The sequence below is a fragment of the Aulonocara sp. 'chitande type north' Nkhata Bay genome, linkage group LG23 (genome assembly GCF_057382095.1).
Source record: "Aulonocara sp. 'chitande type north' Nkhata Bay isolate Kocher_YH1m ecotype deep benthic linkage group LG23, A_spYH_male_GT1.1, whole genome shotgun sequence".
NCBI classification, from domain to species: Eukaryota; Metazoa; Chordata; class Actinopteri; order Cichliformes; family Cichlidae; genus Aulonocara; species Aulonocara sp. 'chitande type north' Nkhata Bay.
Genome location: NC_141365.1, coordinates 3,831,302 through 3,845,699, shown reverse-complemented (window position 1 = coordinate 3,845,699; position 14,398 = coordinate 3,831,302). Strand labels below are relative to the sequence as shown.

General features: G+C 41.0%; 1 protein-coding gene across 3 annotated transcripts in view; it reads right to left on the bottom strand.

The window, feature by feature from the left end:
- The window catches only part of LOC147300923 (uncharacterized), a 38,285-nt gene that overhangs the window by 2,551 nt on the left and 21,336 nt on the right, over positions 1–14,398 (bottom strand). For all 3 annotated transcript variants that reach the window (XM_086284144.1, XM_086284143.1, XM_086284145.1), the window contains 32 exons: positions 9,717–9,770; positions 9,577–9,621; positions 9,434–9,478; positions 8,523–8,630; positions 6,511–6,564; positions 6,309–6,362; positions 6,018–6,071; positions 5,806–5,913; positions 5,617–5,670; positions 5,389–5,496; positions 5,208–5,258; positions 4,311–4,364; positions 4,169–4,222; positions 3,988–4,050; positions 3,694–3,801; positions 3,510–3,563; positions 3,044–3,097; positions 2,891–2,944; positions 2,753–2,806; positions 2,572–2,625; positions 2,371–2,424; positions 2,226–2,279; positions 2,062–2,115; positions 1,919–1,972; positions 1,784–1,837; positions 1,629–1,646; positions 1,465–1,527; positions 1,187–1,312; positions 925–1,054; positions 743–849; positions 395–460; positions 102–311 (listed from right to left, as the gene is read on the bottom strand). In XM_086284144.1, coding sequence (XP_086140270.1) covers positions 102–311; positions 395–460; positions 743–849; positions 925–1,054; positions 1,187–1,312; positions 1,465–1,527; positions 1,629–1,646; positions 1,784–1,837; positions 1,919–1,972; positions 2,062–2,115; positions 2,226–2,279; positions 2,371–2,424; positions 2,572–2,625; positions 2,753–2,806; positions 2,891–2,944; positions 3,044–3,097; positions 3,510–3,563; positions 3,694–3,801; positions 3,988–4,050; positions 4,169–4,222; positions 4,311–4,364; positions 5,208–5,258; positions 5,389–5,496; positions 5,617–5,670; positions 5,806–5,913; positions 6,018–6,071; positions 6,309–6,362; positions 6,511–6,564; positions 8,523–8,630; positions 9,434–9,478; positions 9,577–9,621; positions 9,717–9,770 — 2,274 coding nt within the window. The remainder of the gene's footprint in view (positions 1–101; positions 312–394; positions 461–742; positions 850–924; positions 1,055–1,186; positions 1,313–1,464; positions 1,528–1,628; positions 1,647–1,783; positions 1,838–1,918; positions 1,973–2,061; positions 2,116–2,225; positions 2,280–2,370; positions 2,425–2,571; positions 2,626–2,752; positions 2,807–2,890; positions 2,945–3,043; positions 3,098–3,509; positions 3,564–3,693; positions 3,802–3,987; positions 4,051–4,168; positions 4,223–4,310; positions 4,365–5,207; positions 5,259–5,388; positions 5,497–5,616; positions 5,671–5,805; positions 5,914–6,017; positions 6,072–6,308; positions 6,363–6,510; positions 6,565–8,522; positions 8,631–9,433; positions 9,479–9,576; positions 9,622–9,716; positions 9,771–14,398) is intronic.

Here is a 14,398-nt window from a genome sequence, read left to right as displayed (position 1 = left end):
GTACAACAATGTAAAACGAATGTGTTGTTTGTATTACAGTCACAGTTATAGAAAGATGCTGGCAACGCCCCCAAAAACTGTCACAAATCGTTTAGTCTTACCTCAGAGTGTTTTCTGGACACTGTGACAAAGTGTGAATCGATTTCTTTGCCAGAGTCTCCCAGTAAGTGGATAATCTGACTGGCTAAATCATCTGTGGCAGCAGTACTCGTCTGGTTTTCTGTACAGCTGAGAGTGATGTGCTGGAAAGATGAGTGGCTGTGTAACCGCAGAAACTTTAGCTGGACAGCTTCCACACCAGGGTAATCAAACTATCAGAAAGAGCATTAATGTTAGAAAGCACATCTAGAAATAATAGTTTCCTGAATCTAGCCACATATTATTTAATACTTACTTTTTGGTGGTGAGTAAACCTCTCCACATATGTCCTCATCATTTCTGGGTCCCTCCATATTTGAATCTAAACAGTGGGATATGATGTATATTTTTGAAGCCATTCATAAAAACACAAGATTTTTGTAGTAGCATTAATCAGAGAAGAAACACACACACACACACACACACACACACACACACACACACACACACACACACACACGTTACTTTTTCCTTCAATAATCTGACATAAATGCAGTCCAAACTATCTACAAACATTCTCAAGTTCCATGTTTTGTAGCTGATATTGTGATAATGAAGTTAGTTCTTTGATAACGTTAAGCTTCACAGGTGAAAATGACTGAACCTTTGAGTAAAGAGGTTCTATGCAGGTTGCTCCACCTCCTGTGAAGTTACAGAAGACCTTCAAGGCATCACAGGGACAGCCTTGGTTCGGGTCCATGTAAAAGTAACCTGAAAAAAAAAGTTGAATGGAACGTACTGAAATATATAAGGGAAAACGTAATAAAACAGTCATCAGATACTCACCATCATTTAGATGTGGACGTATGAGTCTCAGCTCATGGCAGGTGGTTCCAGGATCATCTCTGGTGCCCAGGGGCCAGCTGAAGAACTCTGCTTCATCTTCTTGAGACCATCTCCTTGTCACTTCCCTGGGCTACAGGAAAACAGTGTTCAGCATTCACTCAGTCGGCTTAACATGTTTTACTTTTAAAGCTAGACTGCAGAGCAAATGAGGACATTCTGTGACTGTATATAATGTGCACGGAATAAGAAAGCTTGCACCAACTTTTTCTTGCCCTTCGCTTTGCTTCGGGAGGCCGGGGCTTTGCTTTGAACTCTGTGCAGTTTGAAAACTATATTTTTTAACAGGTCTTTGCTTAGGCTTCCATTTGCCAGGGGCTCCTGGTTTTCCCTGTGAAAGGCATGGCATGATGCAAACTTTCAGGATATTCGGAGAAATGGATCAAGCTTTACATACATCTCAAAACAATCTAGCATGTTGCATTTGTGTTCAGCGATCAGGTCCAAAGCTTCTTCGCTTATATTGTGTTTGCAAACTCTTACTTGAGGTCCCGGCTTGCCCTTCGTTCCCTTTGGACCTCTCCTTCCTCGGACACCTTTCATTCCCTGTAGTGACCCAAACACAATTCAGCAATGAACAACATTGAATTAAAATTGACTAATGCTAAGACTTAAACATTTATAGAAATACAAAGTCAGTCACCCACTTTCACTCCAAGGTGGCCCTGTAACAGAGACGAGTGTATCAAACAAAGTTTTTAGGTTACAACATGACAATTTTTAAAATATTATTCAGTAAAACTTCACTAATCAAGATATTTTAGTAAGTCATTACAAAAAACTGAACATCAAAGCAACTTACAGGGATTCCTGAGAAGCCTTCCTGCCCGGCTGGACCACGAGGACCAGTGTCCCCCTGTAGTAAATGGTTAATTGATTATTTATTGGATACAAATAATTAAAAACAATGCAATAATGGGAGTAAAGTGTGACTGACCTGTTTCCCCTTATCACCCTTTTCACCTTTAAATCCCTGCAAACCAGGATTCCCCTGATATAGAAGTCAGACATGTGGTAGATTAATCCAAAATCCACCTTTTTCATTTAAAGCATTTTATATTTAAATTGACTGCAATTCACCTTTAATCCAGGTGGACCTATTGGTCCACGTATCCCTGTATCACCTGGGAGACCCTTTGTAGAAAGAAAAGAAATTAAAGGAGTTACAAATACACAAATATATGTTAGATGAGATTCTGACATATTGAATGAATATATGCACAAAATATGTAACTGACTCTTACCTTCGTGCCAAGACTTCCAGATTCACCTTTCTCTCCTCTCAGCCCTGGAATACCCTGAACCAACAGCAGCAGATGATGCAAATGTTCACACTAACAGGGGTAAGGTTTTTATTAGCGATCACGTTCTGCTCTCTAATCATTTTACCTTTGGCCCAATTGGTCCAGGAGGCCCACGTGTTCCTTTTAGACCCCTCGTACCCTGAGATATTTAATAAGACCTTAGTAAGAAACATTTCAACAATGCATTACATCAAACAAAATAAAAAAGACAAATTTATAAGCACCACTATGCTATAATATTAACGTGCTTATAATAGTCACCTGAAATGTATAAATGATTGCTTACCTTAACCCCCCCTTCTCCAGCGTTTCCCTTAATCCCAGGAGATCCAGGTTTTCCCTGCAAGGTATGCATGTATTTAATACCACATAATGCAATAATCTGTAAGAAAAGCTTAGCTGCAAAAGACTTATTCCATTTGTAATTGTGCAGATTTGCATGTCATTCATTTCCTTAGTGAAATTACCGTCTTGCCAGGCCTGCCTGGTGTTCCAGGAGCTCCTCTGTGACCAACGTCACCCTATGAAGTTAGCAGGGGAAAAAGAAATTAATAAAAAATTGTGAAATGTGTTAAAATCAATTTTAGTAAGGCAAACTTTCTTACCGGATCTCCCTCATTACCCTGAACTCCCAGCAACCCATCCAGACCGCTCAGTCCCTGAGAATATGATCGCAAAAACGAGAAAAGACGATCAAACGAAATGAGCATTGTTGGTGTTTCGTGTTAAGAATTGCATTTGTTAGTTGGGATGCTTACAGGTTTTCCAGGTGGTCCAGCAGGTCCTGACCTCCCCGGCAGGCCTTCAGGTCCCTACAAAAGAGACAAGAAACTTCACCGGATGAAATCAAGGCCAAAACCGCTTAACCTTTACTGTTAACACTCATTGTTTATTATTTAATTCAGAGTGAATCATTAATTAGGCTTTACAGAAGACTGAATAATTAATCTGTGTTTATCAGACACCCAGTGCAAGTAAGTAAAGTTTATTTAGTGCTTTTCACTGACATAACAGTCACAAAGTGTTGAACAACAATTAAGACACCAGATAATCATGTTAAAACAGATTAAAAAATAGCATCAAATTGGTAAGACACCCAGTGCACGTGGGATTTATACTATCCGTAAATGTTGAAATAAACTATATTTCATAATAGTCACAGTAACTAATCTTGTAACTCCAGTCTGAGATGTGAAGGGACACTCGGCTTAAAACAAAACTCACAATTTGCCCAGCAGCTCCTTGTGTCCCTTTACTTCCTGGCTCACCACCTTTTCCCTTCAAAATGAATTCAGTGACATGAAAGTTGCATGAAGCAGGTTAAAAGTACCTTCACTATGATAGCTTTATTTAAGGGAATTAAGAAACTGCTTTAGAGTTACATGTTTGAGCCACGCTTTCTTCTTACCTTTGGTCCCTGGATTCCTTTAGTTCCTGGAGGACCAGGAGGGCCACCAGGTCCAGTTTGACCTTTAGGACCTGGAGAGCCTATGACCCCCATCTTCCCCATTGTACCCTAAAATCACAGTGAAATATACTCAGAAATTTCTAGAATCACACTATAATAGCAACAGCATAGTATAGAAATGTAATTTTTGGAATTGAAATATGTCAGATGATCCGGTAAGATCATTTAGTCATTTATGGCACTTACTATTAAGTATTAAAACTGCAATTTAAATGCTTAAGAATGCTCTCTTACCAGTCTTACCACTTTCCCTCGTGTTCCAGACTCGCCTTTTACGCCTTTCATACCTCTGATGCCCTGGGAAACAAAGACAGTTATGCAGACACATGGCCTCACTGTGTTTGCACACATGATATTAAATATGCTTGACCATATTTATTATGGCCACAGAGTGAAACAAATAATGAAATCTAACCACGTCTCCCCGAATGCCTGGAAGACCCAGCATACCCTTTTCACCAAGACTGCCCTGAATTATAGAAAAACCAACAGAGACAGTTAAAAACCAGTGAAATGTTTTAGCTGGACAGTTAACATGTGTGAAAGGTACAGTATACCTTTGCTCCAGGCACTCCACCTTTACCTTCAGCACCTCTCTTGCCAGGTAATCCCTAAAAACAGACACATAATGTATAAATAACTTACATATCACTGAAACAACTAAACCTTTTTTTTCACATTCAGGCCTAAATTAAGTTATATATTTTAAATATGCTCCACAACATGTCACTGTTGCCTATCCACAGCACGTTATTAGGTCCACCTGTTCAAATGACACCTGCTGAAGTTCACACTGAGCATCAGAATGGGGAACAAAGGGGGTTTAAATGACTTTGAGAACAGCTGGTGACTCAGACTGGTTGATCTGAGTCTTGTCCCCTTCAGTCCGGGTCGTAGCTCGAGCCCATGACATTGTGCTAGAGGTCAGCGGCGCATCAGGGGAGACTGTTTCGAGCCGATAGCAAGACAGGCACTAACTTAAATAATCACTTGTTACAACAAGGTATGCAAAAGAGCATCTCTAAATGCAAATGGGCTACGGCAGCACGAGCTTACACCAGGTGACACTTCTAGAAGCTAAGAACTGGAAACTGAAGCTATAGTTTGCATGCGATCCCCAAAATTGGACAGTAACTGAATTCAAATGAAGAAGAGTCACGTCATGGATGTCCAGCCAGCAGATCTGCTATCATGTTAATGTCAATATATGTTTCCAGCACCTTGGTGAATCTATGCTACAATCATAGCTGTTCTGAAAACAAAAGGGGGTTGATATTAGTACTTTAAGTGTACCTAATAATGTGTCCGGTGAGTGTGTGTGATTTAGTTAACATTTTTAACTCAAATTCAACACAAACACATCGAGGTGATACCAATATCGAACATTTAGTGCACATTTTAGCACACAGTCAGTATAATAATGGAAAGTTAATGTTAGGTAAAGTAAAACGTACAGCTGGTGACGGTCCAGTGGGTCCAGGAGGGCCCGTAGTACCAGGAGGACCCTGAAAGAAAAACAGATATAATGTTGTTCAGCAGCATTATAGTCAAACATGCATGTTCTGTAGAGACATATAGACACAGCACATGTTGTTAAGATGACTGAAGCAAACAGAGTCCCCCTCAGGTACTAACAGCGAGTCCCTGGAGCCCTTTCTGGCCTTTCGTTCCTGCTGCCCCAGTTTGGCCTCCAGCTCCAAATGGCCCACGAGTGCCTGATAAAGCCCTGGGGCCTGGCTCACCCTGTCAGTAAATCATCATTATCACTATCAGGTTTTCACTCAGACATTTTGTTTACAGGCAACACCAGTTCTCAGGTTTTCTTCATCATTGTTTCTACATGTATGAGTTAAAATGACTGACCTTGAGTCCTGGGGGCCCCTGCTGTCCTCTATCTCCGGGTGCACCCCTGTACCCCTGAGAAAATCACATGTAGTAAAGACAAGGCAGAGGCGATGCACAGTCTTCCTTATATTTGCTCTTTTTGAATTAATATCCCTGTATGGAAGTCAGTGGTGTTACAGTAAACTATACTTTAGGATTACTACATACCCGTTTCCCTTGTGGCCCCTTCGGTCCCTGTGAACCTTGGTTTCCTCTTTCACCCTCAGACCCCTTTGGTCCTTTCTGCCCAGGAGGTCCTGTGTTTCCCATAACACCCTGAAATCACAGTTTTATAAGTAACACAATTTTCACGAATGCTGCAGTAAACTGACAGCAAAATTAACCTTTATTCTTAATTTTGGGATTGATATTGGACTCACAGATAAGCCTTTTTGGCCGGCTGGCCCTTGAAATCCTTTCTGTCCGTTTGGACCCTAAAGACAAGAACAACGCTCAGTTTGTCCTGTTTCATGGGCTCATATTCCTGAAGTTACTCTAACAGTTATGATCTTCTAGGTCTTTCATTTTCCTTTGATTTTCTTTCTTTCTCTTGTATTATCTGTGCTTTCTGTACTCTTCGCATCTCTAGTTTTCTTACTTTAGGTTTTGTTAATTTTATGTTAAATGGAAATTGAAAACAGTTGAATCCATGACCAAGCTAATCAATCTACCTCCTCACCATCGAGACCAGCAACTCCCTCCTGCCCCACAGGTCCTCTGGATCCCTGAACACAGGACATGTAGAGACAAACAGAAGAAGAAGAAGCGTCTTAAGTTACTTCAAATGACACAGCATTATTGACGTGCACTTGCATACAGCTTTTTCTGTATTTAAGTAGGCGATAAGATACTTAGAGAAGCTCAGAGGTTCACCTTATCTCCTTTTACACCGCCTGATCCAGATGGCCCCTGACTTCCATCTTTACCCTGCGTGTTAAGAAATTTAAGATAATAACAGGGAGATAATATAAAGAAACATCCTATCAAAAAAGGAAGACAGCTCCGTCTTAGTGAGCTCGCAGTTTGGTAGAGCAGGTTTTTCTACCAAATGTATTTTGAATTTTAATTTCAGGGGATGTATTTGCTTCATGTTCATTATACCAAATACTGCATAAATAATTGTTCTATAATTTGATGCACAACAAAGAATAAAGCAAAGATTATAATTCAACGTTACTATTGGTGCATCGAACTGCTCGGCATTAATACCAAGGCATAATTTTAAAAAGCACCTTTCTGTCAGAGATATCTTGAAAATTAATATTATTAACAATATCTCACAAAAAACGGCGGCAAATTGCCTGTATTTGCCTGAACAACCATAATATTCAACCAAAAGTCGTCAAATTATAATGGTGACTCGGATCCATCTTGTCTTTTGAAAAGAGCAGGGTTAAAACCATGAAAATTAATCGTACATGCGTTGGCTTATCAAAGTTTTCGAATCAGTTCAAATGCGGTGTAAATAAACCCGACATCATCATCCTTCCAACAGGTCTGGTGACACCGGGCTCGACTTGGTCTGGTGACTGACCCAGAGAAACTAATTATGAGTTCATGGCAAACTGGAAAGAAAGAAAGTGTCTGTTCGCTCCCGAGTGTTTCTGCAGTTATCACAAGAGGACTGTTCATCCTGCAGTTAAGCAAAACTGCAGAGAGATTAGCATGAAGGCTTTGTGACCTTTCACGTGGCTGACAGTTGACTTGATGAACAAAGTGTGACTAATGATGTGTTCTGAGTCTGGGATTTTGGGTTTTTCTAGTTTTGTATTTTGGATTATTTTCCTTGTATCCCTGTTTATTCATGACTCTCTTATGTTTCCACATCTGGCTTCTTCTTCATCTTTGTATTTATGATTTGTAACTTGTGTCAATTTAGTCTTGCATCCTTTTCAGTTGTGGCTCTCTTCCTGTTTTATTTTGGTGACTGTTCTTCTCTGTATCCTTTGTCTTGGTTAACGTCCTCCACAGTCATTATCTTAGGCTACGTTCACACTGCAGGTCTTGATGCTCAATTCCGATTTTTTTGTCTGCTCGTTCACACTACAACTAAAATGCGACAGCAAACGCGCTCTAGTGTGAACGCTCAAAGCGGCCCGCATGTGCAAAAGAAGACGTCACACACAACGCGCTCTGTTTAGACCCAGAGCAAACAGTGTTGTTTGACCGATGGCCCTTAATATAAAGACTTCGGACTTTACATTTCCCAATTTTTGCTTTAAGTTATTTTGTTATTTACATAATAATGTAAATAACCTAATAATGATCCTTATTGCTGTTTAAGAGAGGAGCGGTGCTTCAAAGGATAGCTGCAGATTTCTGTCAGAATCTGCAGATTATACAGAACAAATAAAATGTTCACGTTGTTCCCAACAGTTTCACTGGATGGCCAGGAAGCGTTCGCGATGTCTTCTCTGGCGCTGATAATTGGCGTCTGTCTTGTGTCAGTGACGTAAAAGACGGATTTAATGCGACATGACCATCAAACAGCAGTCGCTTTCTAAAACATCGGATATGTATCGGATTCAGCACCACATACGAAAGTGACCCAGGTCGGATTTGAAAATATCGGATTTGTGCCGTTCACACTGTCACACCATGATCGGATAGATGGGTCGCATAGGGTCAAAAAAATCGGATTTGATGCGCTTTCGCCTGCAGTGTGAACGTAGCCTTAGTTAACCCCAGCTGTGTTCCTACTTGGTTTTTTATCTCCTCATTATGTAAAATGCCTGAGTTCTGTACACAGCCAACCTTGACAGTTATGTTGGACAGACTGACAGAGCTTCAGTTTGTGTATGAAATAAAACAATTAGGCTCCCAAACTTCTAATTATATTTGAAAACAAAAGCAAAACCCCCCCCCAAAAAACAACAAAACCTTACAGAGTAACCTGTAACTCCAGGAGGACCAACTGGGCCTTGTGGACCTTGACCGCCTGGAAGACCACGGGACCCAACTTCACCCCATGGTCCAATGTTGCCGTGGATACCCTGTTGGATTAAAGTATGTTTAAAAAACAGAGAAAAAAGTTCATAGACTAAAAATATTTCTTGGTTTTATACAATCTGATTGAAGTCTGTTAGTTAAATACTCAAAGACGTTCACATGCTGTGTGTAGAAAACACACACAGCTGCAGTCATGTGAAAAACAAAGCCCACGCTCGGAGCTCGGAGTTTAAGAGTGAAGGTAGCAGCAAGCTGCTGCTCATCAAGTGTGACCATCTCTATAGAAGCAGATGTTGGTCTGGAGCTTTCAGGTGTGTGCTAACAAATTAATGCCACAAATTTTTGAATTTTTTGAATGCAATACAAACAAATTGCAAGTCTGCATTTTGGGTCCTTTGCTGCCTCCCCGCACACAGACCATGACACAAATGGTACCAAACCTCAATGAATTGAAGCGACCTTAAAATAAAGTTCAAGAGAAGTTGGACAAAATTCCTCCACGACACGAGAAACTGAAAATTATACAGAAAACTATTACTTCAAGTTACTACTGCTAAAGGTGGTGGCACGTTATCACAGGACTGCACAGAGTCCAATGAAAAACGTTCTTTTCCACACACCTGCCTTCATCTAATTCTCTAATTAACTCACAAACCAATGCTGACATGTAAAAACTCAAACCGCTGACCAATCAGTGCGTCCGACCTCCTGGGCTACAGCATTCTCACATTCTCAAACATCAAGACATTTACCACAATAAAATCAAAGGCATAAGTTGACCAAAAGAATGTGTAAACAAAGGACTGGATGAACGTTTTGTATGGACAAATAATTAAAATGATCTTACAGGAGCGCCTCTGTATCCCTGTGGTCCAGGCATGCCCATCTCTCCCTGGAGAATGACAAGAACTTGACTTTAGTAAGAAGTTAGAGAAACACTTATAAATAATGAACAGGCGATAGTAGAAAATAAGGGACTAATTCACTTACTCGGGGGCCTTGTATTCCTTTCGGTCCCTCCTCTCCTCTTGTACCCTTCACAGCACAAACGTTATCTTAGCATATGAGGAGCTAAATAACCGAGTGACTGATAAACCTGCTACTTAGTAATGAAGATGTGAGGCTCATACCTTAAATCCTTTACTTCCTGTTAGTCCGCTGGGGCCTTGTTTACCTACAACCCCCTAAAGGAAACATCAGGATTGGATTTTTTGGTCTGGCTATAAAGAAAGTACGACAAATTCCAGAAAGTCTACATTCATATATCATTGTTTGGGTTGAATTTTCAAGGCTTCATTATTTTCTTTCAACAAACACAGGAGTACTCTCTGTTAGCGCCATTTATAGTTATTACATGTTTTATTTTGAAAAGCCTGAAAAGGATATGGTGCTTTTGTTGTGAAAGGTTTGTGAGAAATAAAGTAAGCGAATGGCGGAGCGACACGATGGTTTTACCGTCGTTGTTGCACAAACCGACGCGTAAAACAGCCTCTTGTCCATCCAGACTCTTATTTTAGATATAAGAGAAATAGAGAACTCCAAGAAGAAACAAAGATAGCCACTACATTAAGTAAAACCATCATGCTCCCGAGCAAGACGACTGCATCGCTATGAGATCGTGCAAAGTTGATACAGCAAGTCAGTTAAGTGCACAGAGCTGTATGCATGAAGAATCTAAGAAAAGAAGAAATAAGCTTTCATGGATAAAGTTTTGGACTATGATATGCTGCTAAGCTACAAGTCGTGTTAAAACTGAACAATTGCGATTCTCAACTTCTTACAAATAAGTCAGTAACAGTGTTTTTGGTCTTAAGAAGATGACACTAACTACGAAAGCCTCAGCTTTGTGTCATAGACCATTTTGTTTCATGAACACTTGTTGAATAAGAAGTTGTGTAAAAGGAGCAGAGATGGCAGATAAAGACCCGCAAGGTTGCAGGCCTAGGGCACAGAGCTGCAGTAGCGGGACCGGCCACAAGAGGGCACAAAGGTACACCGAAAGAGGTTTGGAAGAACAGCTCGGCAGGCACATAAACGCAAGAAGGTCCAAGCTGTCACAATTAACTTCAAAAATGAATAAAATTAGCGGACTGATGAAAGAGAATGAAAGCCTTGACATTGTTGATGAACATTTAAGTAACTTTTCAAAGCTGCATGAAGAATTCTTACGGGCAAATGATGATGTACTGTCGCTGTTGCCAGAAGATGAAAGGAATGTGGACCAGATGCTCTGGTTCAACCCAAAAAAGGAGCAGTTCAGTGCGTTTATGACTGAAGTTGAGAAATGGATCATCGTAACAAGACATCAGCATCACGACGACGTGAGCCCAGATGACAGCGTGTCAGTGACTGCTAGACTAACTGCAAAGAAATCAGGTACCAGCATTGGAAGAAGCTCAGTCAGTAGCCGCTCATCAAGATCGTCCAGAGCTTCTTCGGTATCATCTGTACGGCAGAAAGAAGAAGCAGAGCGCGCTGCTCTGCTCGCACGAGCCGCATCCTTGAAACAGAGACAAGCCTTGGACATTGAAGAATGTAAGTTAAAAGCAAGAAGAGAACAGCTTGAGATCGAGACAGCTATTGCTGCTTCTACAGCCAAAATAAAAGTGTTAGAGGACTGTGAATATGACAGCTGTAAAAATGATGTGGAACAGTGTGAATCGGCTGTTAAGCAATTCAGCTTCCAAGAGCCAAAGGTACAAGGTGAACATGATGGGCATTCAAAGGTAAACAGTCACAGTGTAAAACAAGAAGATGACTTGCACCAAACTGATGCCAGTGTTATTCCAATGAATCTATGTGAAGTCATGTTGAAACAAAATGATATCACTGAGATGTTAGTCAAACAACATAGACTGTCACATTTGCCTCAAAGAGACATTCCCATCTTTAGTGGTGATCCACTTGAGTTCATACCATTTACAAGAGCCTTTGACCATACAATTCATGACAAAACTGACAGTGACAGTGACAGGTTATATTACCTTGAACAGTTCACCAGAGGTGAGCCCAGAGATTTGGTAAGAAGTTGTCAGCACATGAATCCTCAACAAGGCTACAGTGAGGCAAGGAAGTTGCTGTTTTGTCATTATGGTAATGAACTGAGAATTGCAACTGCCTACATGAACAGAGCATTCAATTGGCCACAAATCAAAACAGATGATGCAAAGGCTCTTCATAGCTATTCACTGTTTCTCACTGGTTGTAACAATGCAATGCAAGACATCAGTCAACTGCAAGAGATGGAGATCCCCACGAACCTCAGAGTTATTGTCTCTAAACTGCCATACAAAATGAGAGAAATGTGGAGAGTCTCTGCTTTTGACATTCAAGAAACAAGTGGAAGGAGAGCAAAGTTCTCAGATCTGGTTAGATTCATAAACAGACAAGCAAAAATAGCTGCAGATCCTTTGTATGGTGACATTAAGGATGCTGAAGACAAAGCAAAGTCATCTGCAAATGTGAGAATGACTAGATCATCCAGGCAAAGGGGAAGCACATTTGCTACAAGTGTAACACAAGCTGCAAATGAAAGGTCACCTGAAATTAATAAAAGTGCTTCTTGTCACACTAGCAATGCCTTCCAGAAACCATGCATATACTGTGAAAAACTCCATACACTGGCAGAATGTCAAAAGGTCAGAAACCAGCCTTACAAAGAAAGACTAGAGTTCCTTAAAGCAAAGGGTCTGTGCTTTGCATGTCTGACACAAGGTCATCTGAGTAAGGACTGTAAGAAAAGATCATTGTGTGAGTACTGCTCTAAGAGACATCCAAGTATGCTTCATTGGACAAAGGAGGAGGACAGTAAGGCAGACGATTGCATCCAGAGAAATGTCTCAGACATTCCCACAACAAGTGATGAAACACACACTTCAGGCAGAATTTGTGGAGCCACAGGGGCCGGAAAAGGCATTCATGTGTTATCGATCGTTCCTGTGTGGGTTAAGTTGAAGAAAGGCAATAAGTTGATTGAGACTTATGCATTCATGGACAATGGGAGCCAAGCCACGTTTTGTTCAGAAAAACTGATGAGACAACTGGGTGTAGAAGGTAAGAAGACAAAATTCATGCTTCGCACAATGGGACAAGAAAAGATGGTGACAAGTTATCACCTGTCAGGATTAGAAGTGTGTGGTTTAAATGAGAACACCTATATAGATCTTCCTGACATTTACACTCATGCAGACATTCCAGTGTCTAGAGAGAACATCCCTACACAGGATGATTTAAAAAGGTGGCCACATCTTCGGCAAATCAAGTTCCCACATTCAGACGCAGACATTGGACTTTTGATAGGATGTGATGTGCACAAGGCTATGGAACCATGGGAGATTATTCATAGTAACGATAACGGTCCATATGCTGTTCGAACAGTCCTGGGTTGGGTTATCAATGGCCCTCTCAAGAGAGATTCTTGCTCTACTCCTTCTGACAGAGAGCTGAGTGTTTCAGTAAATCGCATCTCTGTCACTAATGTTGAGAATCTTTTGATGCAACAGCTCAACTATGATTTTCCAGAGAAAGCTTCTGAGGAAAAACAGGAAATGTCACGAGAAGACATCATGTTTATGGATTCTGTCAATGGCACAGCTGAAAGGATTAATGGTCATTATAGCATAGGTCTTCCTTTGAGAAACAAAGCTGTCAAAATGCCAAACAACCGCAGTGCAGTAATGCAGAGGGCAGAGAATCTGAAAAGAAAATTAATCAGAAACACAGAGTTTCACGAGGAGTATCAGAGCTTCATGTCTGACTTGCTGAATAAAGGCTACGCAGTTCAGGTACCAAACACAAAGACTACCCCTGAAAATGAGAGAGTTTGGTACATACCACACCATGGGGTGTACCACCCTCAGAAAAGAAAACTCCGTGTAGTTTTTGACTGTGCAGCATCCTTTCAAGGGAAATCACTGAACGAAGAACTCTTGCAAGGGCCAGACCTAACGAACACACTGATTGGGGTACTAACAAGGTTTAGGTGGGATTACATTGCCTTGATGTCAGACATAGAAGCTATGTATCACCAGGTGCGAGTACCTCCAGAGGACAGTGATCTTTTGCGTTTTCTCTGGTGGCCAAATGGGAACTTGAATGAACCTCTGCAAGAATACAAAATGATGGTGCACTTGTTTGGGGCAACATCCTCCCCAAGCTGTGCAAACTATGCACTAAAAAAGGCAGCAGAAGATGCTAAAGAAAAAATGCCACTAGCAGCAGTTAATGCTGTTCTGAACAACTTTTATGTAGATGATTGTCTTCTGTCAGTTTCAGATGAAACAGAGGCATGTACTATGGTCAGGGACCTGTCTGCATTGTGTGAGAGTGGAGGATTTCACTTAACAAAGTGGATGAGCAACAGCAGAGTTGTCCTTGCTTCCATTCCTGAAAAGGAAAGAGCAAAGGAGATGAAAGATTTGGATTTGAGACATGATGCACTACCAGAGGAAAGAGTCCTAGGAGTGAACTGGTGCACAGAGACAGATGTATTCAAGATCAGGATAACTGAAAAACCTGTGCCAAAGACTAGGCGAGGCATCCTCTCATTTGTAAGTGCAATATATGACCCATTGGGCTTTTTGTCTCCTGTCATTCTGACAGCAAAAATCATCCTGCGAGAGCTATGTGGCAGGAAGATTTCATGGGATGAGGAAATCCCAGCTGAACTGGCTCAAAGGTCACAAGTTTGGCATTCAGAGCTTTCAAAACTTCATGGCTTTACCGTCAACAGGTGTTTGAAACCAGCTGGATTTGGAGTGGTCATATCTACACAATTGCACCACTTCGCTGATGCCAGTGAGAGAGGTTACGG